Source organism: Manis pentadactyla, chromosome 3 (genome assembly GCF_030020395.1).
Source record: "Manis pentadactyla isolate mManPen7 chromosome 3, mManPen7.hap1, whole genome shotgun sequence".
NCBI lineage: Eukaryota > Metazoa > Chordata > Mammalia > Pholidota > Manidae > Manis > Manis pentadactyla.
Genome location: NC_080021.1, coordinates 213,920,761 through 213,942,685, shown reverse-complemented (window position 1 = coordinate 213,942,685; position 21,925 = coordinate 213,920,761). Strand labels below are relative to the sequence as shown.

The window sequence follows — 21,925 nt, the reverse complement described above, 5'->3', positions numbered from 1 at the left end:
TATTCACTCCTCAGATCTTTGACTCTTGTCAAATCATGGGGTGGCTCTGATGCTGCCAATCTCTTTGGAAATATAGTCCAACTAGCCCTTGGTTTTTTTTTATTTCAGGTTGAGAAGGAACTTCAGGAAAAAAAAATGACAGGAAAAACACATGCACAAGCTCCTAAAGCTTACAATTTAGTTTAACATGAAAAACACCAGCCAGATCCAACTGATACAAGTCACTCAGCCTGGCTCTGTATGGTGGACAGGAGAGACAGCACAGCTCTGGCGTCAGAGAACTCACAGGTTCAAATAACTGGCTCTTTCTGAGCCTCAGTTTCCTAACTTGAAAAGCAAGCATAATACAACCTAATTCACAAAACTCTGGGTGAGCTGGAGATACAGTATGTAACTGCTCTTGTGTCTCCCCTGTACGTGAAAAGGGTGTAACAAAATGCAAAGGACACATGGAAAGGCTGAGTGCAAAGTGATGAGAAGAAACCCCCCATCAGGCTATACCCCAAAAGCACTGTCTGTATTACTCTTGTCTTCTGCTGAAGGGAACCAGGCAGCCTTCAGCTTGCATTCATCATGTTGAATTGTTTGTGCCATAGGCAGAGAGGGAGGCTCTCCCCACAAGGGCCACAGGAGGTAGGACCCATACTTCTGTAAAATCTGGTAGATGAAGGTCATGTCAAACACACTCTCTGTACTTATAGAGAACTCAGAGCCACTTTAACAGGGGAAATGATTTAAAGTTTCTTTTGATGGGTAGTACACGCAAGAAGAGATAAAATAAGATGGAATCTGTCAAACTAAAGCCAAAGGTAAATTATCTTCTTTACACAGATTAAAACTTTTACAGTGTCAGTGAAACTATATTTCCCCCCGTGGTCTCCACTGGCTAGAGGCTGACATTTCACTGTTTCATTTGCACTTTTGGCCAAACCCACATTTTTTTCTCACTTTGAGGAGAGAACCATGGAAGGCAGATACATGTCAAGAGGAAGGAAGATCAGTTGGTTCCTGTGAAAGAGCACAGCAGACTGGGACAAGAAGAGGGAAGTTGAGAGTGATAATTTTGACGATAAGGAGTAACTTTTCTCTGGTTATGTGATTTCAGAGTAATAATGAAACCAAACAAAATAATCTTAAGACTCTTAACAGCTCCTATGCCTTATTATTATTTTTTGTGAAACACAAGGAAGAAAAAAAAGCAGGAGCTTCCAAGAGCTGACCATTCAGTTTTTCTCAAAAGTCTATAGGCAGGAATGCAGCTGGTTCTTATCACAGTGAACTGAGTCAGCCATCTGGGCCAACGATGCAGAAAGAAAATTTTTAAATTTTAGAAGTAATGGCTTTTCTTTATAAAAGAAATATTATATGATATAAGTCAAACCGGTAATGAAAAAATAACTTTTCCATCTAAGTATATAAAATATATAAGAGAAGGTTGCAGTAAATAAGAATGAACATTTTTGATTTATTCAAAGTTTTGATCTAAAACCTCAATGAAATCTACCACCTTTCTTACAAGGGGACGATGGTTCCTCAATAGAAAGAAACAAAGGGCTAGAGAGATGGTACCGGACGTTGGAGAGTGACCCAAACTGGCCAAGTGGGCAGAAGGTTTGGTCCAATAGATCACAGACAGGCTAAAAGCCACATTTTGTTGAGAAATGATGTCAGAACTGGTTAAAGAGTATAAACCTCTGTAAGAAAATTAAAGATGGCAAACTGGATTCAGACTCTGTTTACTTCAAGTCAATAATGTCTTCATCCGAGGACGCTGTGAGCTGAAAGGGGCTGCTGCCCCAGACAGGGCTGCCTTCTCTGTCAGCCCCAGGGTCCTGGTCGGGGCCTGCTGAGCGGTAACGCCCCTCGGGGTTGGCTTCAGAAGTGGAAGGACTTTCCAGGGAGCCGGATGTGATCCTGGAAGACAGAAGTCACTGTAAAAGGCACCTTGGGGAGCAACACTGAACCGCTGGATTACAGAGGAAAGAGGCCAAGGTAGGGTTTGGCTAAACTGTCTGGCATTTTCCTGCTCAGTTAGCTCCTGAGCCTATCTTCCCTCCACCCTTACCCATTCTGGTGGAGAAGGGTAAGTGCTGGGGTCACCCCTGAGCTTGGGCTCTACAATCAGACAGTCATACTTCATGGATTGTTACAAGTTTTAAAAGCCAGTGGTGACACACAGCACATGTTTGTGAGACATTATTTATATTTCTGAAGTGCAAATCTGGATAATGTCACACACTCTGCTTAAAATGTTCCATGGCTCCCCATGGCCTGGGGCTAAGGCTGACACTCCTACCGACAGGACTACAGGCCCTGGCCCTGCTGATCTCTCCAGCCTTCCCCCAGCCCACCCTTACCCCTGTTTTCTCTTGCACTCAGGCTGTTCTCTTGATAGTTGTAGAACCAACTGGACCGAATTCAGGGAGTTCATTCATTCAACAGGTACTCATTCAGCCTGGAAAAGCCCCCGGCCCAGCCTCTGGCCACTCCTGACCTCACAACACTCACGGCTCTGTTCTCTGTGATCCACTCTTCCCTCTCTCCACAGGCCACACTGTGCCTGCTTTAGGGCTTTTGCCTCTGCTGTTCCCACTCCTAGAGGGGCTGTTCGCTAGCTCCTTCTCATTCATTCAAAGCTCATAACCCTAACCCTAAGCCAGCTCAATGTCCCTTCCTCAAAGAAGCCTATTGACACCCTTGTCCCAGAAAGTAGACCTTCTATTCACCCCACTCCCCATCACTTATCTTCATCTAAATTTCCTGACAGCACTGGTCACTACTGGAAATGATTTAATTTGTTTACAGTTTTCTTGTAAATGTAGAGCCCACACTAGAATGTCAAGTTCACGAGCGCAGGGCCCTTGTCACGTAGTAGGAACTGGGTACAAGTCTGTCTGATGGAAGTGTGAGTGTTGCCCCTCTCACCGCTAGGCTAATGCTCACTTGATTGTAAGACTTGGCTCAGCGATGGCACCCCTCATTCTTCTGCTGACCCTCTGTGTGGCTGGCCAGAGTGGTCAGCCCATGGATCATCAGCCAGCAGAAAGGGCCTCCTGGCAATGCTGTGCATGAGAGGGCCACCCCCTGAGCAGCGCTGTGGGCGCCAATCCCTCCTCACCTGTCGCTGCTCGTTGATCTCACTGTCCCTGGCTTGGGGCTTCCTTGGCTTCCTTCTAACCGCTTCCGGGCTTTTGATTTGGGCTTTGGTGCTCCTTCTGACCTGGCTCCACCTTCATCAGAGAGGCCTGGATTGCAGGGGAGAATCATAGGTCAGAGAAGGTTTTTACCACCAAAAAACCTGACTGTTTTTTCCTGGCTGGGTATTGGTGCATTAATGGGATAGGGTCAAGGAGAAAGATGAGAAAGTATGTATTTTTAAATAATCGGTTTACTTGGTGGAAATTTTTTTTTCTGGTTTATAAGGAATGTGTGCATTGTATAAAAACATAAACAGATACTCAGAAGAGTCTAACAAAGGAGAAAAAATCTACAATTCTGCCACCGGAAACTAATTCTCCAACTCAGAGGTTCAATTTCAGAAAAGCACAGCGGTCGGCAGGTGAAGCTTCCATAGGGAATAGTGGGTTAAAAACAGCAGTATGCACATTTTAAAAGCACAGCGGAAGGCACCAGCATCCCAAACCAACAGACTTTGCCAGTGTCCATGCCTGCCCTGTCAGGTGCCCAAGTCTCCGTCCCCAGTTCCTCAGGAAGCATCCCTGCAGGCAGGGATGTGCTAAGGTGGGCTCTCCTCGCTGTCGGGTGCCATGCAGATCTCAAGTCAAGTTTTCAAACCAGTTCTTACTGGTTTAACACATCACTTCTGCTTTCTCTCAACCTGTTTGCACCATTCTGAACAAGCATCTTATAAACGGTCTTGCCTTTTCACAACCATCGTGGTGCTCTGTGTTTCTCTGGTCTGGGAGAAGTGATAGCTGTGCCACAAATATGTAAAAAACATGGTCAATTTCAACTTCGGGGATATATAAATATGAAATGTTATTTGAGAACTGCAGGATATAAGTCCTTCTAGACGCTTCACTAGGATCTCATACATACATAGGTACTTAAAATTTTTAAAATTGTATCAGACTAGACAAACTGTTTTACAAACTGCCGTTTCCCCCTTAACATGGTTTGGACAGCTTTCCCCATACCGATGGATAGAGATGAACATGTCATTGTTGGTGGGTAAACTGTATTGTGTTCCTTGGTATAGGTGCATTATAAGTTATTTATAAATCCCTGTTAAAGGGAAGGTTTCTTTTTTAACTCATTGTTTTTGAGAATGATTAATATCCAAAGAAAAACCCAGCTGATACATTTACAAACGGTGAAAACACAAAAATTGAGAGCCCTTACCCAGTAGTTCCCTGCGGGTCCTGCTTGCTATTTCTTTAATTTCCATGCGGGACAGGGACAAGGAGTGAGTGACAGGAATGGCAGCGATGCCAACACCGATGGAGGTGGGCGGGGTGATGACTTTGGAGACTAAAGGCGATTTTAGAGGTCGCTCAATGCTTCTGCCGACAAGGTTTCGGAGAGGAATCTTGTACAGATTTTTTGACTGAATTTCACCTGAAATATGATTTAGAAAAGAAGATTGGAACTTTGAGGAAAGTTCATCTTCTTTCCAAGAGGATAAATCCTGGCTCCTCGACATAGATAGCATGAAGGAAGGTTTTTCGTCTCCACCTGATCTCCCAAGTCTCACTAGGAACAATGTAGAGGAGGTGCCTGACGCCTTTGGGTTTCCAGGGCATCGTTTTTGTGGGTGAACTGGATAAAAGGCACTCACTGCTGGTGACACCTGTACAGGATAGTGGTCAGGAACAGCCGCCAGCCGGGCACACCCTGCGGCCCTGCCTGGGGAGCTCTGTGCTGTGTGGTGGTGACGAGGTGGTGAGGAGTTGGGAAAAGCACGGAGTTCAGAGCGAAGGCCTCTGAGACTCATGGGCAAAGCGGATGGAGGGAAAGTTGGGTGTGGTACGTAATGTGTAGGTTTTATGACTCTGTCCCTTTAGCTATAAAACGCACTGTACCCCTAACATCGGAGAAAAACAACTTTGCTGTGGCACATCTGTCTCCATAGCCCTCAACTCCCTTCTCCCCAGTGAAACAGTTGTTTTCATAATGGGATTTGTTTGTTGTTATCACAAGGTTTCTTCAGAAGGCAACTGATGCATTCAGAAGGCAAGTTTTCCTACGGCTATAAATAGGGCTTCCTTAGGCAGTAATCACATGCCAATATTTGAGAGTGAACTAGAGAAATCCGAATGGATTAAAAACATCAATGAATAAGACAGTAAAAATGGGACTTCACCTTCCCCCAGGGAAGAAGGAAACACTGGAGCATCTCGGCCCGGGGGCGTCTGAGGAGAATTACGGGCACTGGCGCCCCTGGAGCTGCCTCCAGATGAGACCTCGTTCACAGCGGCGGTCGCGGTGAAGTATATATCCGACTAGAGTGAGAGAGAGAGCGTCACGGGCTGCCCGGCTTATGGGCCCGGCCTCCGCTCGCCCTCCTGTCACCACTGCAAAGCCTCCTCGGTGGGTCCCGCTGAGGGGCTGCACCCCGGGGCAGGCAGTGCGGCAACACGCCCTGTTACTTCCCCGTCCGGCCAGTGGAAACTGGACTATCCAGTTTTTCTCGCATTTCCTCATTTATTTGCTGATAATACAATGGAAAAGAGTCAATTTCCCACACAGCTCCTGCACACACAAACACACCTCACACTTCCCCAATGGGAATCTCAGACACCTGCCGTCTTAGAACTGGGAAGGATTTGGGATTCAGCCGTGTCCATTTTACAGATGGGGAAATGGATTGCTCACTGACTCCGCCGATACACACACCCGCGATGTGCTGGCTTTGGTGTTAACAGCAGTGGCGTCCTGGAGCCAGCATATACTGACTTGTGAGCACCAATTTGCAGGGATTTTGCAAGCCGGCTGTTAAATACAGCCATTATTGAACTTAAATTTTATTAATAACAAAGGTACTAAATATCAAAATTCAACCATTCCTAATTAGTTTGCCAAATCTACTATTATCTCTGCTCTTGAGGTTGTTTACATGGAGAGCAGCTGTGGTGGAAATACTGTGCGTATCTCCCCAGCCTTGCCGTCTGTGGCTTCACACTGGAAGTTTGAAATCAATCATGGAAACTGGCAGATGCCACAAATCAGAGCTCATTTTGTTGTTTTGTTGATTGTCTAGACTTAATGTGATGGAGAAACATGTCAATGATAATAGATTACAATTAAAAGTGTGTTGAGTCTAGTGCTGAAATTGAAAGACGTTTTGGTTTAATGACTATGATTTGTAGAAGAGTGAGGAATAGTGTAATTTAATGACAACAAACTCATTGGAAAAAGAATTAATGTATTGAGACCTAATTCCAACTGTAAAATCATGGTTAAACTGCAACCATAGTTCGGCTATGGATAAGTGTTCAGCAAAAACGAACAAAAGCACTTGTGAGAGTCAAATGGCTAAATGGACTTGAGATTAGAAGCATCACATATTTTGTTAGTGTTTGTAAACCATATGCTATTTAAATTTTTATATCAGTAAAATTTGCAGTCAGCTAATGTACACACATATGTACACACACACGTATGCACGCGTGCACTCCCATTTTTGGGAGGACTGGTGGTTAAACACTGACCAGCACACCACTGTGTCAGTGAGTAAGACGGCTCAGTCCCTGCTGTCAGAGCTGTCAGCGCAGCAGGGAAGGCAGACACAAGCGTGCCGGATGGAGAAAACACCATATGGGGTGCAGCAGGGGGACCACCCAGCCAGGCCCGTGTGGGGCTGATGCAGGAGGGGTGAGGACGAGGCCAGGGAGAGAAGACACCTGGGGAGGTCATCTTCATTCTCACTGAAATTCTGTGTTACCAACATGGATTGCCCAGGTAGCCCTATTTCATAGGGAACAGATGCAAACGGAGGGTGGGATGCCACAGAGGCAGAAAGCGGTATTGCCCATCTCCTCTCCTAGACTTGACCACAAAGCTGTCACTGCTCAGACCCTGCCGGAAGATTCCTCCTGCCAGATGAGGCTCCTCAACTGCCACCAGCACCAAACACTCTCATCCAGCTCAGGAGAGATGTTCTCAAGCCCAAGGGGGCCACACGGGAAAACCCAGAGGGTCCGTGTGGGGTCTTTTCATCTCCCTTTTGGCCTTTTGCCACACGAGCGGTGCTGTCACCGTGAGCCCAGCTAATGGAGAGGAGTGTCAGCGCTCGCGTGAACCCGCATGGTGCTTGGAGCTCTGCAAGACCCTCTGGTGGAAATAAGACCCCGGTTCTACTCACCCTGGAGGCCACGAGTTGCAGCTGAGGCACGACTGCCGTGTGGACCAGGTTCCCATTCACCACCAGGCGGATCTCAATGGAGTCGGTGGTGAAGGCCAGGAGGTACGGGAAGGCGCAGACTGCAAGGGAGTGGCGTGTCACTCCCAGCCCACTGGCTTGTGGCTGGGAGGCACAAGTGTCTCACTCACCCTTGCTTCTCCAGAAAATTCCATGTCTCCCATCCCTCTGGCTGCTTCTCTTCCTCCCTCCCAGTGCATGGCACCCTCACTCAAAAGACAGCCTCCCCTTGCTCGCCAAGCTTCTGCCTCACACAGGTGCTCTGCTCCATTTCTGTGGCCATTGACTGCTGTGCAGCCCTACAGCCTGACCTTCTGGAAGCTCACCTGCCCAAGGCCTGCAACTTTCCCCTGATTGTCCTGACTGCAGCCTGACACACATGCCCCTCTGCCTAACCTGTGCCTTTACCCATTCTTCATCCCTGTCATATAGTCACTCCCGGCCTGTCTGTCTGGGTGGGGGCTGTGCCTTATTCCTCATTGTCCCTTAGAGTGTCCCTGGGACTCACCGAGTTATCTGTTAAAGGTCTTGAGTTCATTTCTAGGACACTGACTACCAGGCCTCACAGCCACCCCAGTTGCCCTGTGACCCCACCCTTTGTTTTTCCCTTGGCCACTTCCTGCTCTCACTCGGCCTCCCACTGGCCAGTTTGCTCCACTGTCCTTGGTGAGCTCATCCACGCTCGTGGCCTCACCCTGGTGGCTCTGTCACACCTGCACCTCCAGCTTTGGGGTCTGAGTGACCTCCATTGTGTGGCTCAAGACCTGAAAGCCACTTTCAACCATTCCCTCTCTTTTGTGCCACATCTGATCAGTCATTGAAGCCTGATCCCTGGTATTTGGGTTGGTGCCTCTGCCCCTCTCAAGACTCTACGATGTCTACCTGTCAACAAATACTTGTACTTTGAGGAAAATAGCACTAACTCGAACATTCTTGGCTCTGCTCCGATCCTTGCCAGGCAGATGCCCAGCTGTGGGTCTTGAGCCCTGGAAATGAAGCGCCACCACTCAGGGGCTGACCTCTCTGTGGCAGGCAGAGTACCCGAGTTTCTGTGATTCTAGGCCTTCAAGCTGCCGACGGTGCTGAATGTAATGTGAGTTTTAAGGCTGGAGATCTTGCTCTCGAATTTTAGAAAAAGGAAAGCAAGGCCCAGAAACGACATGATCGTGAAAGATTACCCAAGTCCTGAAAGCTAAGACTTAATTGCTCTCAAATGCTCACCTGCTCAGAGCTCAGAACTGGGAGGAACAGTGCAATAGTCCCAAAAGGGACCCAAAAAGGACAATGAGATAGAGAAAGAACACTCTGCGTATTCTCATACTCACATAACTTAGGGCAATTTAGCAGTAAGCCAGCGAGTTTGCCTACATAGAATTGAACCATGCAGACGGATCTCTGCGGGAAGGGGGAAGTGATAAAGGCTTTTCTTACCAATTGCGTACGGAGCCTGGTTCCAACAGAACTGGAAATCTGACGCAGAGGGTTGAACCAAAAAAGAGCCCCCATTAAATGGGCAAACCTTTTTATAGATGCAACTGTCTGCAACAAAATAATAGCAACTCATTTTTGTTAGAGACAACATTTAGATCACTGTAATCAGATAAATGAAAAACAGGCAATGAGAATAGTATCTGATCTGCTAGTTCCTTGTAAATAGCTGGTAAGAATATTGCCATTGATGTCAGGCTCTGGGTCAGGAGGCAGTCTGAGCCAGGATGGTAACACTGCTACTGAGTAGTCCCAGCTGCCAGTTTTGGGGAATTTACTATGTGCCAGGCACTGAGCTTAACATTACCCTATTTAACCTGCACCTTATGAGGCAGATGCTATTACTATGCTTATTTTATAGGTGAGAAAATTGAGGCTAGGAGAGGTGAAGTAGCTTGTCCAAAGTCCCACAAGTACTACATGGGGGAGGCAGGACTTGAATACAGGTCTGCTTGGCTGCAGAAGGGACTCTTGATGCACCAGCACCTCCCCCCACCCCCCCACCCCCAGCCCTGGCCAATGGAAGAAGCCCTCCCGCAAAGCAGATCACACTCTGAGCTCCCCCAGCAGGACAAATGTTCAAATGTTGTGGCAACTGTACATCACCTGTCCCCATCCCTTCCCTGCCCAACATTTTATTAGGACGACTTGGAGCCATATGCCTGAATCACCTTGGTGAGCCTGCGTCAGCATTAGATGAAGGCCAGGTTGATTCAGTTGCCCTGTTCCCAGCCTGCTCTGAGCTCTCAACGCAAGTCAGGGTGGTTCAGATCCTCTGAGACTGAGACTGTCCATGTAAAAACAAAGGCTCCTTTTATTCCAGAAGCCCATCACGTGTTAGCCATTCAATTTTATTTTTTAATTATGTTTAAAAACAGCTTTATTGAGATGTAATTTATATACCATAAAATTCATCCCTTTTAAGTGTACAATTCAATGAATTTTAGCATATTTACAGAGTTATCATCGCAATCTATCTCGATAACTTCATCACCCTAAAAAGCAACCTTGTGCTCATTAAGCAGTCACCTTGTGTCCCTGGTGAGAAGGTGAGAGCCGTGCTCACCTCTGGGAGGGGGCAGAGGCTGTGAAGGGCAGAGCCGGATCAAGGCCCAGATGTGGGGCAAGACCGGAGCTGGTGACGGCAGCAGGAGAGCATCCGGCAGCCGCCCCGGCCGTCTGAAGCCCCGATCCTGGCAAATGTTTTTGGGATGTCCTGCCCCATCGAGGCCGAGGGACTGCTCTGATGTGTCCCCTGTGCCTTGGAAAGCAGTTGCCTTACACTGTCTTGCAACAGTGTATCTATCAGATAAGAGCTAACCAGTCAGTGTGGTTTTGTTTTTGCTACAATGGACTCAGTAGGGGAGAAAAAGTATCTCTGCTCTCACCTTGCTCCTGGGAAACAGGCACTCAGGAGGGGCAGCCGCCTCACCTGCTGTGCCACGTGCTGCCCCCTGCCTGTCCCCCTGGGTGCCCTGGGTGCCGCCGACCCTCCTCTTTCCTCGCCAGCCCTTCTGCTCTCACTCAGGGGCCTGCCCCGCCGATCCTCCGGTCCTGCACCACCCATTTCCCTTCTCCACTGGACCTCCTGACAGCCCTACAGACATACTGTTTTATTCCACCTTTTAGAAATCAAATCCTTTGCCCTCTCTTCCTCCTCTATGGTGTCTGCCTTTCTCTTTTCCCCTTAAAGCAAAATTCTTCGAAAGACTTGTCTGGACTCCCTTCTCCACTTCCTCTTTCCCACTCTGTGTCCCTTGCAATCAGGCTTTCGTTCCCACTGCTTCCCGAAGATGCCTGCTCTTCTTGAGGTTTCCTAGTGACCTCCAACTGGAAAATTCCAGGCCCCAGCCCCGTCTCCCTTGATCCGAGGCAAACGCAGCTGATTGCTCCCTCCTTAAACGTTGCCTGCAGGGCCCTGCGCTCCCTGGATTTTCTTCTTTCCGGCCCCTCCTCAGTGTTGTTCCTCTTGTCTCTGCCCACTTCCTGTTCTGTAATCGCCTCATCCCATGACTCCAGTGGCATTTATATGCTGACTCCCACCTGAGACTGCCCAGCCAGCCCCCCTCCCCAACAGCCCCTGTGGACACCGTGCTGTTCACAGCCTCTCCATGAGGATGCCTGGGAGGCACTGCCCTGTCCAAACTGCTCTTGATCTTCCCTGGGAACTGGCTCTTCTGAAGGCTCCTCATCATATGCCTGGTTGCTCCATTCTCCAGGGCTCACGCCTTCAAGGGCCGCCTTCCGTTCCTCCTCCTCCACGTGCCCCATCTGCTCTGCAGCAGCGAATGATCTTGGTTCCGTATTTAATGCCTCTAGGACCTGACCACTTCTCAGCGCCTCCTCTGTGACGTTCGGGCCCAACCACTGTGGCCTTTCCTCAGGTGAGTGCCGCACACAGCGCCCCAGTGAGCCTTTACACCTAAGTCAGACCATGGGGCCCCTTTGTTCAAAATCCTCCGGTTGCTCAGCGGAGTAAAATCCAAAGGCCTTTCGTCTGCCAGGCCCTCTGGGAATTTGGTCCTCTGTGCAGGTGTCACTCTTATCGACTCACACCCTCACTCAGCCACACCGGTCACCTGGAACATACTAGAATGTCCCCTCCTCAAGGTCTTGACCCTTGTTGTTGTGTCTGCCTGGCACACTCAGCCCTAGATATCTCCACGCCTGCTCCTTGACTCCCCCCACGTCTTCTCCCTTTGTGCTCAGCTTCCAGAGGCCTTCCTTCCTTTTTCACCTTCTCTAAACGGGGACCCACACTCCCCACTCCTGCCCAGCAGGGACCTTTTCCCCTGCTCTGTCTCCTCAGTTCCCACCATCACTTAACATACTAGATATTTTTCCTACTCATCTTGTTAATTGTTTATCTGCCCCTTTTAAAATATAAACTCTATGAGGGTGGGGATTTGTGTGCACTGTATTCACTGCTGAAACCTCGAGGCACAGTAGGTGCTCAGTAAATACTTGTTGGAACGAGCCAATGACTCTTCTTTCCTGTCCCCCTGGGAGGACACAGCAGCGCTGCGGTCCCTCCCCTACACACATCTGTCCATCCCCTTGTCCCACCTTGACTCCCATCAGGGGATTGCTGGGGGGCTGAGGGGGTTTGGGCTGGAGGAGACCTGAGCTCCCTGAGCACAGAGCATCTTCATTCTGCAGGGATGGTGTGTATGTGCCTCGGGTGGCAGGTGCAGCCTCACCCATCCCAGGGGGGCTCGGTGCCTGAGAAGCACATCACACAGCTGTGGGGGAGGGGACCCCGACTCCAGCTCCAGCCCAGTTCCACCCGATAAGGCCCAGGCTGCAATATGACCCCAGAGAAGCAGAGAGCTCTGTTTCCCAACAACTAAAAGTGGTGGTCTCCACAACTGAAGAGAGGGGGCTCCAAAACAGACCTCATTGATTTGGGAAGTAAGTGAAGCCTGAGATCTATAAGCACATTCACACTTGATGTGCTGGTGCCCCCGCCTGGCTCTCCCCCGCGCTGTGAGCTCCGGGCAGTCCCTGGCACAGCCTTTCACTGGTCTGCCTCCAGAATCTAACATGTGTCTGGCACAGAGAAGGTTGTCCCCTGTGGTTAAATAGAGCAGCCTGAACGGGGGAGCTGTCAAGGGGCAGGATTCTAAGAATGTCACTGCACAGGAAGAAACAGTCCATGACCTTCACTCCTGTGACTTTCCCCATCCAGCTGATGGAGAACAAGTGACAGATACTACTTCTAATTTAAGACTAATTTCTCTGAAGAAATAAATGTCCCTTTCTGCATGTAGAAAAGTCATGGACCCTAAAACTGGAATCTGAATTAACGCTCTCATGAATCTGGAATAAGAAGAGGAAAAATAAAATCTTGCTGTGCCTGGCAATGTGTTATGGGCTTTCCATGTCTAGTCCTGTTAAATCCTCGCCACAGTCATGATTAGGAGGTTTTGAATTCACATTACTCATCTGAAGTTAAGGTTCAGTGAGATAAAAGACTGTCACAGCTAGAGTAAGTAGTACTTAAGTGAGCTCTTCTAGTTTTCCTTGTGTGTTTATCTTTAGAATGTCATTAGCAGAGTTCACCCTTAGGACCAATATTTACTATTTGCATTAAAGGTGAATCATTACTGCTGTTCAGGTCACAGCCACATTTCCTTTTCTTTCTTTTTTAAAGCAAAACTGACCATGGCATTCAAGATAGAGATTAGTTATAAGAAAATGAGAATTTTATCAACATACTGAACTATTTATACTCTTTTTCCCCTGAGGTTTATCTTACAAACGTTTTTTTCTCAAATAACATATAACCTGAAGTTACAATCTCTATTATAAAATATTATTGTCTTTAACATACCTGAGATAAAAATTTCTCTTTATGAAACTCTGAGTTTATGGAAGTTATTTTTTACTTTGTTTTACTTTTTGGTAGGAAGGAACTGACTTACATGATAAAAACCAGGTTCACCTGTGGGGCAGGGGAATCATTCTACAGCACCTTATCAAAAAGGGCCCTAATTATACAGGCGTCTGTGACCAAGACAAGAGGTGGGCTAAAACAAGCAAAGGCAGTGGGTACCGCATCTGTGGGATTGAGCCACAGGTGTGACCTGGGTGCTGATTCTCCTGGGGTCGTTCACCAGGTAGGTGCCTGCCAACCTGCTGGGAGGGAGAGGGAGACGGAGAATGGAAACTAGATCACTCACTCAGAGAGACGGGAGGAAGTGGCGTAGGCAGGTCTGGGAACTCTGGGACTGCCAAGGCCTTGACCCATGTGCGATCTAAACACAGAACTTGCTTCTGATGGCTTGGTGGGCCTATGTAATCAGGCACACACCAATCCCATCCTGACATGAAATCAGAGCCCCGAGCCCAGAGAGGGTCAAAGCCAGGGAAAATGGGCCTCCAAAGGCCTCATGAGACCAAGAGGCTGCCCGATCCACCCCTGCAGAGTGCCGGGCCACCCCCACCTGCCTGCAGGACACGGCCTGCTCGAGGCAAGGAGCTTCACTCTGGGTGCAGAGATGATGCTGTTCACATTTGTTTCCGTGCTCCCTTTTCATTCTCAGACTGATCATCCCATTCTAAAAACCTGTTTTTTCTGTTCTTTTCTCCCGTGGAAAATTGTTCCCATCCCTTCAAGCAATTAACAGAAAAAAAAGGCCTATCAGTTTTTAAAGCATTCTGCCGAGTTTTTCTTCTAATTTTTTCAATAAAGTAAAAAGACCACACTTTAAAGAGATTAACATCTTACAGAAGTGACTTCAAACATGTGTTGGCCCCCTGCTCCGCTTGTCCCTGGAAAGCTGGGCCAGAGGGCAGCAGCCTCAGCCCGGTCGCCCGGGCCCCGGGCCCCGAGCTGGAGTGTGGACCGCCTGGTCTGTTCCTGCTGTCTTGATGTGGGCCTTCTCATCAAATGGGCTACTAAAGACCGGTCTTTTTGAGGAGTTTTGGACAAATTTGTGGACAAAATATCCTAAGAGGGTGATTTATTGTTAAAGTGGTTCCTTGTACCTACCTTCTCCTAATTTATTTCCCATAAATCTTGAATTTTGAAAGATGATGTTTGCCAAATTTCTCTACTGATAATTAGCTTTCCCATACTTGTCAAGATTAATCAATCAGATATCTGCCCCATGTGATATGGGCAGCATCACCAGTCTAAACTGATGGAATTCTAGGTTGAAAAAATATGTTTCATGATTTTAGTTAGACTACGCAGACTTACTCAGGAAAATAGCTTACTACTTTTAGCCTTAAAAAGACCCCTTTTATTGTAGTATAATATTAGCTTCTGAAATGCTGAAAATCCATAAAGAGCCTATTTGATACCTTTGGTCTGCCTGAAACCCACACTGCCCCAAACCCCACCTGACCCAAACTAACCCAGCTGAGGTTGGATATGCCAGGCTGATTTAATTAATACCTGAGAAACAGCAAAAAGCAGAATGTAACCTTTTGGGTGCCGGAGTCCAGAGGACCCCAGATGTGAACCCTGGCTCTGCCTCTGTGTAGCTGCACTTTCTTGAGAAAGGCCATTCACCAGTCCGGGCCTCAGATGCCTCATCTCCAAATTACAGGTAAGAATGGTACCTGAGGCTTACATGAAGCAGTGACCGGAACATGCAGAGCACAGTGCATGGCACACAGTAAGCGCTCCCTAAATGGAACCACCGTCACCACCCTGATACCCTGAGACAGGCCACAGGCAGCGGGTGCACCATCTCACCAGGTCTGGGGCTACTGGGAGGAGCAATTCTTAGACGGTCCCTGGAGTACAATTAAGGACACAGATGATACATCAGGTAAATCCGAGGTCAGGTCCCTTCCAATTGCCCAGAACAAGAACCGTCGGCTTTAGCAAATAAAGATGAAAACACATCCTTCACTTACAGTTGTAACACAGGAGCAGCCCGGCCTCTCCGTCTTCGTACACATCAATAGCTGCCACAAAATTGACCTGCAATGGTAATGGCGACGGCAGTGGGCAGGCTGCCTGCTGGCACCGACATTATTAAAAGACTTTCTCAAGTCACGAGCATTTGGCGGTGGCCCCTGGGTCCTCCCCAGCTCCTGTAACGCTCGGGGCGGGGATGGGTGGGGGGCATGATCACAATACACCGTAGGCAAAGAAGATGCCTCTCCTTCCTGGCTCACTGTTTTATGCCCTATGAGAAGCTCTGTAGGCAGGTATCTCTGTGCTATTAAAATGACTCATATTTAAGCAGTGTGCTTCAGTTCACAAAGCTTTTTCACATGGGCAACTCACATCAACCCTTGAAGGTAGGTGGTATTACTCCCATTTCACAGATGAGGAAATTGAGGCTCCGAGAGGCGAAGTCACTCGAGGCTCTCAGCTTGTAAGCACCACAGCCAAGATTTGAGGTGGGCCTGTGGTTCTTTTCTACCTACCCCTCTCCCCCCCAGCCAGGCTTTCTCCTGCCTCAAACATGAGGGTCTCTGAACTACAAAGTCACTATGGCACGTCTTCGCTTCTATTTTCTCTCTCCTTCACTTCAAGGGAGGCAGCCTGATGTGATGAAAAGGGCATCAGCAGACCTAGTTCTGTGATCTGGGCAAACCCGTCTCCCCAGCCTTTGTCTCTGCATGTGAGAAGAGATGCTTCATCTCCTGACGACCTTGGTCCCTCAAGTTTGAAAACTCTGTCCCTCTAAAAAGCTCTGGCTTGTTTCTCAACCTTATAGTCTGGCCTCCCATACTATCAGGGGGCTGCCCTCTTGGAGCTCAACAAAGATTCCTTCTCCCCCTAACTGCAGGCCTTTGGCTGATGCTTATCTCTGTGTCTGGTTTTCTGCAGCTTCTGTACGTGATGCCTCCTTCCTACACACTCCCCAGCGTCAGATTATTCTGCCATTATTCCTATGAGGCTCCTTTCTCCTTTGGAAACTTACCACTTATAGCTTCAAATTTTAGTATGTACTCAAAAATCCCTAACTCTACGACCTCAGGCAGCCGTCCTCAGAGCCCAGTCCGTGCATCTAAGCCTTTGTTCTTTCCAATGCAACAGAGCCACGTCTGAGCCACTGAAAGGCAGGGAGCAGCGCAAGGGAGCCGATGGAGGGTGGGCTCTGGTGGGGCGGACCTGAGTTAAATCCTGCCCACGCCACTTGCTGCCTCTGTGGTTTGTGGCAGAGACTTAACCTCCGGCCTTAGGTCTTCATCTGTCAAAGTGGAATAATGGTAATACTTTGCTGGATTGTAGGGGAATTCCAGGAGACAAGGCAAAGATTTTCGCCTAGCCGCACACCCCAGAATCAGCACTCAGTGAACCCTGTTCCCTTTCTCCCTTGCCTGTTTCCTTCTGAGCCTCATACTTTTTGTAAGTGGAGGTACCCCCAAATCCAGCAGCATCCCCTTCAGGGTCTCCTGGTTGTCTTTTGTGCATCACCCCAGGCTGGGCCCCACCTCCCCAGGCAGGGGCACAGGCCCTGTCTCTCTCTGGCCCCTTCCAATCTCTGCATGGCCCAGACCACCCGGGCTCCTTCCACAGACCCTCCGCCCGCCCGCCTGGCTCTTCACTCCTGTTGCCAAAATGCAGCTTTCTCCTCTCAACAGTCTCATTGCCGTGCTGGACCCCCCCAGCCGCCCTCGGCCGGGAATGTGCCTTGGCTCTGGCAGCCCCTCTGAGGGTGCCCCTGTCCCCTGCCCTCTGTCACTGTCCTGCACTGCACTCGGTGCCACAAGTAGGAAGAGATGGACAAGGCAGGTTTCACCCTTCAAGAAAAAAAACAGAAAAGCACACAAGTACATGAAACAAGGAACAAGGGGCAGATGCCACAACTAAGAGTTGGGGCTTTGGAGGGGGTGGTAGACAGTGAAGTTCAGAGGTCAAGAGTGGTGACTCTGGGATCAGAAAGATTTGGGGGTCAAACCCCAAAGAACTCCTCCACAGCTATGTGTCATGCTCCTCTATTTTAATCACCTACAGGGCTTGTATTGCTGTCAGATGTTCTCTTATTATTCCTTCATTGGAGCCCTCCTGCCACAGCATGTGGCAGAGGCCCCCAGTATGGTTCACTGTTTGTGCTCAGCATGCAGAACAGCGCTTGCACGCAGCAGGAGCAGAATAAACAGTTACTGAATGTGTGACCGAATAAATGAGATCCTGGCTCTGTCACTTTAGAGGTGTGCGCACTTAGGCCGCTTGTTAACTTCTCAATCCCAGTTTCTTCATTTGTAAAGTGAGAGTTAATACGAGCATCTGTGTCTACAGGGCCTGCGGGTTCTGGAGGTCACTTCCGGAAGCACCCAGCACAGGGCCTGGCACCTGGTCAATGCTCAACAAATGTCAGCTGGTAGCACTATTTAGCTATGGAGCCAGCACCAAGGGGTATGTTACCCTGGGGCCAGCCCTTGGGCCCCTCTGATCCCTCAAGGGAGCCTTCCAGCCCCCAGCACTTTGGCTTGGAATCACTCTCTCCTCTGCTGTCCTGGTGCTTGTCTGTTTGGTGACACTATGTCAGCAAGAGGCTTTGGGTCATAGAGGGTATGTATGCATCTGTCGGCCGAACATGAACTTCTGGAGGGGAGGGGCCGAGGGCTATGCTCTGTAGCCTGGATGTTATGTCCCCATCACGCCTTGTAATGTGGCTGTGGAAGCCACAGCATGATGAGTTTAAGGAGGCGGCCTTTGGGGTCAGACAGCCTGGGATCAAGTCCTGCCTCTGCTATTTACTCGCTGTGTGGTTTTGGGTAAATAAGCAACTCCTCCTTCCTGAGCCTCAGGTTCCTTTTCTGCAAAAATGAGGAAGTAAATAGCACATTCCCCACAGATTGTGGGGAAGATTTCATGAGATAATGCTTGCAGAGTGCGCTGGCACGGGGCCTTCTGCACAGAGGGGGTCACTGCGGGGTGGCAGTGTTTATAATAATTATGCGGGGTTAAGTGCAGTGGGAAAGGCGGAACTGGGCAGACTGTTAGAGGTAAGGCCTGTGTCTGCATTCGGGGCAGGGGTGGGAGAGGCAGCCGGCAGTGACAGGGCCAGTGGAAGTCCCGGCAGCCTTCCTGACCCAGTTCTGTGCATGGAGGCAACAGATGCCAGGGAAGTAGTGGCATGTGGCAGGTCCACCGGCGTCCCCGGACTGTGCTGACGGGGGAACCAGATGTATCCCGAGACTCTGGCTGTGAGCAGGCAACAGCAGGGCTCCCGCCCCTGGGCTGGGATTTACGGGCAGACCAGAGCTTGGAGCTGACCGCTTCCTCCCCACGCGCTCCACAGCATTTCGTGCAGAACCGTTTTAGCACAGGGAGACCTGTTTCAGGCTTCAATACGCATGTGGGTCTCTGCCCCAGGCCAGAGGCCTGGCAGGAGCCTGTCTTTGTAGTACTGTTTCTTGACCATGTGAGAACACGAGAATCAACTAGATAGCTAAAAAAATACATATTCTGGGTTCCTGCTCCTAGAGATCCTGATACAGTAAGTCTATGGTAGGGTGTCTGCACTGACTTTTTATTTGATTAAAAATAAGTTCACTTTATTGGCATTTTAAAATGATGAGAGTAACATATGGTGGTTGTGAAAATTCAAAACACAGACTTGTAACAAGTGGAGCCTGCTCCCTGCCTGCTCCAGCCCCAGCTGCAAGCAGAAGCCGCCGGTCAGTCAGTGTCCAGCCTTCCCGTGTGATTCTGGACTGTGTTCTGGGCACATGGTCAGGATGGGGAACTGGGCCCAGCGAACATGCCAGGGACCTCGATCTCATTACCAGCTCTGCGGTTCCTTCTAAAGGAGGCCAACGCTGGCTGCTGGAGCTGGGGCAGTAGGTCACAGTAGGCCTGTCTGTAAAATGAACTTGATGTTGACCTTCAGAGAGCTGCTTTGGTGCTTCTTAAATATTTCCTCTCTCAAGCTAGGATTGAATTAGGCCCAGAGAAGGGGTTGAAGGCTGCAATGGTAGTTGAGTGGTGTTGGCTGAGAAGAGAGGAGTAATGGGGTCAGGAAACCAGGCCAGCCTGATCCACTGGGGCTGCGCACAGCACAGGCAGGAAGGTAGTGTAACGTGAATGACCCTGAGCTCCCCAACTGCTTGAGGTGCTGACCTCTCTCTCTCTTGCCTGCACTGCCCTTGGGGCTTGGGCTGCAGGGACATCCTAGTCTTATTCCCACAGGCTGTTTCTGACCGGCTATTAGAAACACACTGTTCATTACCTTTTTTCATTCTTCAGGTCTTACCTTCCCAGTTAGACAGTAAATTCCTTGCAAAGACAAGTCACTGGGTCTAAGCATCTATGCCTGCTCAGCAGACACTCAGTACTTGCTAATTCACCAGAGGAGGGAATACAGATACTGACCCACTCAGATCCAGGGAAGGGCTTTAAATTTTGTTTTTTTAAAATACTTTCTCTTAGGGAAAAGTTTTGTATCTTTGTTTTAAAAAGCATATTGAAGAAAAGACAGAAAATTTTAGAATTGTTCTTCACAGCTTTTAGAAAAACAAATAAGACACAGAAGTCATTAAAGAAAACTGTTTACACCCAGTTTTTCATGGGCCTGAATGAGTCTTAAGAGAAAAAAGAATCCACACTCTAATGAGTTATCAGGGTATTAAATGTAAGTGAATCATAACCAGAAAAAGCACGTTAAGTCTTAGGAAACTAGTTGCCAGAGAAAGGATTAAATGAAAAAGACCTGCTGGGCCATTTTTCTACCTCTTTTGGCTGGTCACAGAGTGTTTTGAAAAGCAAGAATGTCGGGCCCTTCTTTCTCAGAAGTCAGTGGCCTGGAAGAGGTGACAGGTTCCCAATTGCTGGGCCAGAGGGGCAGCCCTCCTGGCTTTAAATTAGGAACTTTCAGGATAGGCTCTTTCTACTAGGTCTTTATGAGCATCATCTGGAGGAGATTTAAAACACTGGTTCCCAAGTATCATACACCTCGACATTCTGATTTAACTGATTAGGGGTGGGGTCAGAGCGCTGATCTTTTTAAAGCTTTCCAGGCAATGAGAGAGAGTCAGGGTTGCAAAGCAGAATATACTGGTGGTTCCCCAACTTGTCTGAACATTAGATCCACCCAGGGATCATTTAAAACTTCCCAAGCCCATGCCACACCTGAGACCAGTGGACTCTCTGGGGTGGGACATGGCATCCGTAGCTTTTGCAGCTCCCCAGAGGGCTCCAGTTGCAGACATGTTTGGGTACCACCTCTGTATATATATGAAAAATGACAGACTGATCAGACTGGTTGACAATAGCTGAAGACAAGAAGGCCTCCTAATTATATATAGATTTTTCTTTTCCTTATTTTTCTATTTCTTAAAATCTTGTTCTCATGAGGTGTTAAGTCTTCTTAATACAGAATTAGCAGTTTTAATGAATATTTATGTAGGGCATGTCCCTAACCAAGTTGCTTTTTTATTTCTTATAAAGCATAACTAGAAAGAATTCTGCAGTCTCTTTGACTTCGTGAACAGGGCTGGGGAATGTCTGTGGGTTTGGAAACGCTTATCAGGCCCTGTATTCTCCCTAGGGCCCACGTCCCCATTCCCCGTGTCCTTGGTATCTAAGCTCGAGTGCGGGCTCTGCACTATGCACACCTCAGGGGGCCCGGCCCTGCCTCACAATGATAAAGGACAACAGGCTGAGGAGCTCTGTGATCTCCTTGGTCAGCGTGGAGCAGCTCCTGTGACGACAGGGCCCAGGGCCCAGGGTGGGAGGTGCTCACTGCCCTCCAGGGGCAATAATGCTCAGGTCACACAGGGTCATCTTCAGCACAGGGGGAAGCGTCAGGTCGGTCCTATCTTCAGTCCAAACGCCGGACATCACTGCTCTCTGTGCAGCTGGGGCTGGGGGTGTGGACCCCCAGTGCTGACCCAGGCGTTCTCTCTTTCCTTATGATGTTCTGTCCCCTCTTCCTTCTTAGTGGACCTCTAAGGGGATGGAGATGGGGGCTGTACTCTCCCCTGCCATGCGGGCGCCAAGCTCTGAGTCTGCAGTGCTGCTGAGATCAGCCTTATTCTCCAAAGGGGCCCCTCCAGCATGAATTGCCAAACCAGTGTTCTTGTTTAGCTATTTATACTTGGCCTTTTCAACTGCCTGTTTCTCTTGCACTAGGAAGGATGGAATGGCAGGGGAGATCTGGAAAAGCGGAACGGGCAACAGGGCAGTTAGATTAGATGGAACCATTTTGACCTACAAAAAGGGCAGCTTATGTGGTGTGGTCTAAACTGTGTCACATAATATAGATCAGTTGTACCTAATTTTAAAGAAATCCTAATCATAGCATCACAAAGTCATAAGGCACAACTCCGAGTCTCATCTGATCCCCACTCGCTCCTTCTCCGTCAGCTCACCCTGCTGGCCTCCACGTGGTGCAGCCTGAAGGCCTCCCCGGTGCTCTCATTCACCACGTCGAACTGGTGTCGATAAGCCACACAGATGAGATTGTCACTCTCCTCAGCCGGCCCATCCACTAAGGTCATCACCGTGGGCGACTCGGACAGACAGATCTCCTGCGTGGGTGTTGGTGACGTAGGAGAACGGGGTTAGGACACTGCAGCCACCTTCACCTCAAACCCCTGCTCCCCCCGCCCAGACAAGGGCCCTGTCCTGGCTCCTGCAGG

The 21,925-nt window shown here is 48.9% G+C and overlaps 1 protein-coding gene across 5 annotated transcripts in view; it reads right to left on the bottom strand.

The window, feature by feature from the left end:
* Window positions 1-1,445: 1,445 nt before the first annotated feature.
* GARNL3 (GTPase activating Rap/RanGAP domain like 3) overlaps window positions 1,446-21,925 on the bottom strand; it is a 134,333-nt gene continuing 113,853 nt past the window's right edge. For 3 of the 5 annotated variants that reach the window (XM_036913885.2, XM_036913887.2, XM_057499051.1), the window contains 8 exons: window positions 21,656-21,814; window positions 15,239-15,305; window positions 8,813-8,920; window positions 7,325-7,443; window positions 5,324-5,462; window positions 4,363-4,578; window positions 3,119-3,245; window positions 1,446-1,914 (listed from right to left, as the gene is read on the bottom strand). In XM_036913885.2, the coding sequence (XP_036769780.2) occupies window positions 1,737-1,914; window positions 3,119-3,245; window positions 4,363-4,578; window positions 5,324-5,462; window positions 7,325-7,443; window positions 8,813-8,920; window positions 15,239-15,305; window positions 21,656-21,814 (1,113 nt within the window). In that variant the 3' untranslated portion in view covers window positions 1,446-1,736. Of the gene's footprint in view, window positions 1,915-3,118; window positions 3,246-4,362; window positions 4,579-5,323; window positions 5,463-7,324; window positions 7,444-8,812; window positions 8,921-15,238; window positions 15,306-21,655; window positions 21,815-21,925 lie in introns of those variants that run through there. The other 2 variants (XM_036913886.2, XM_036913889.2) reach the window with 2 other exon arrangements.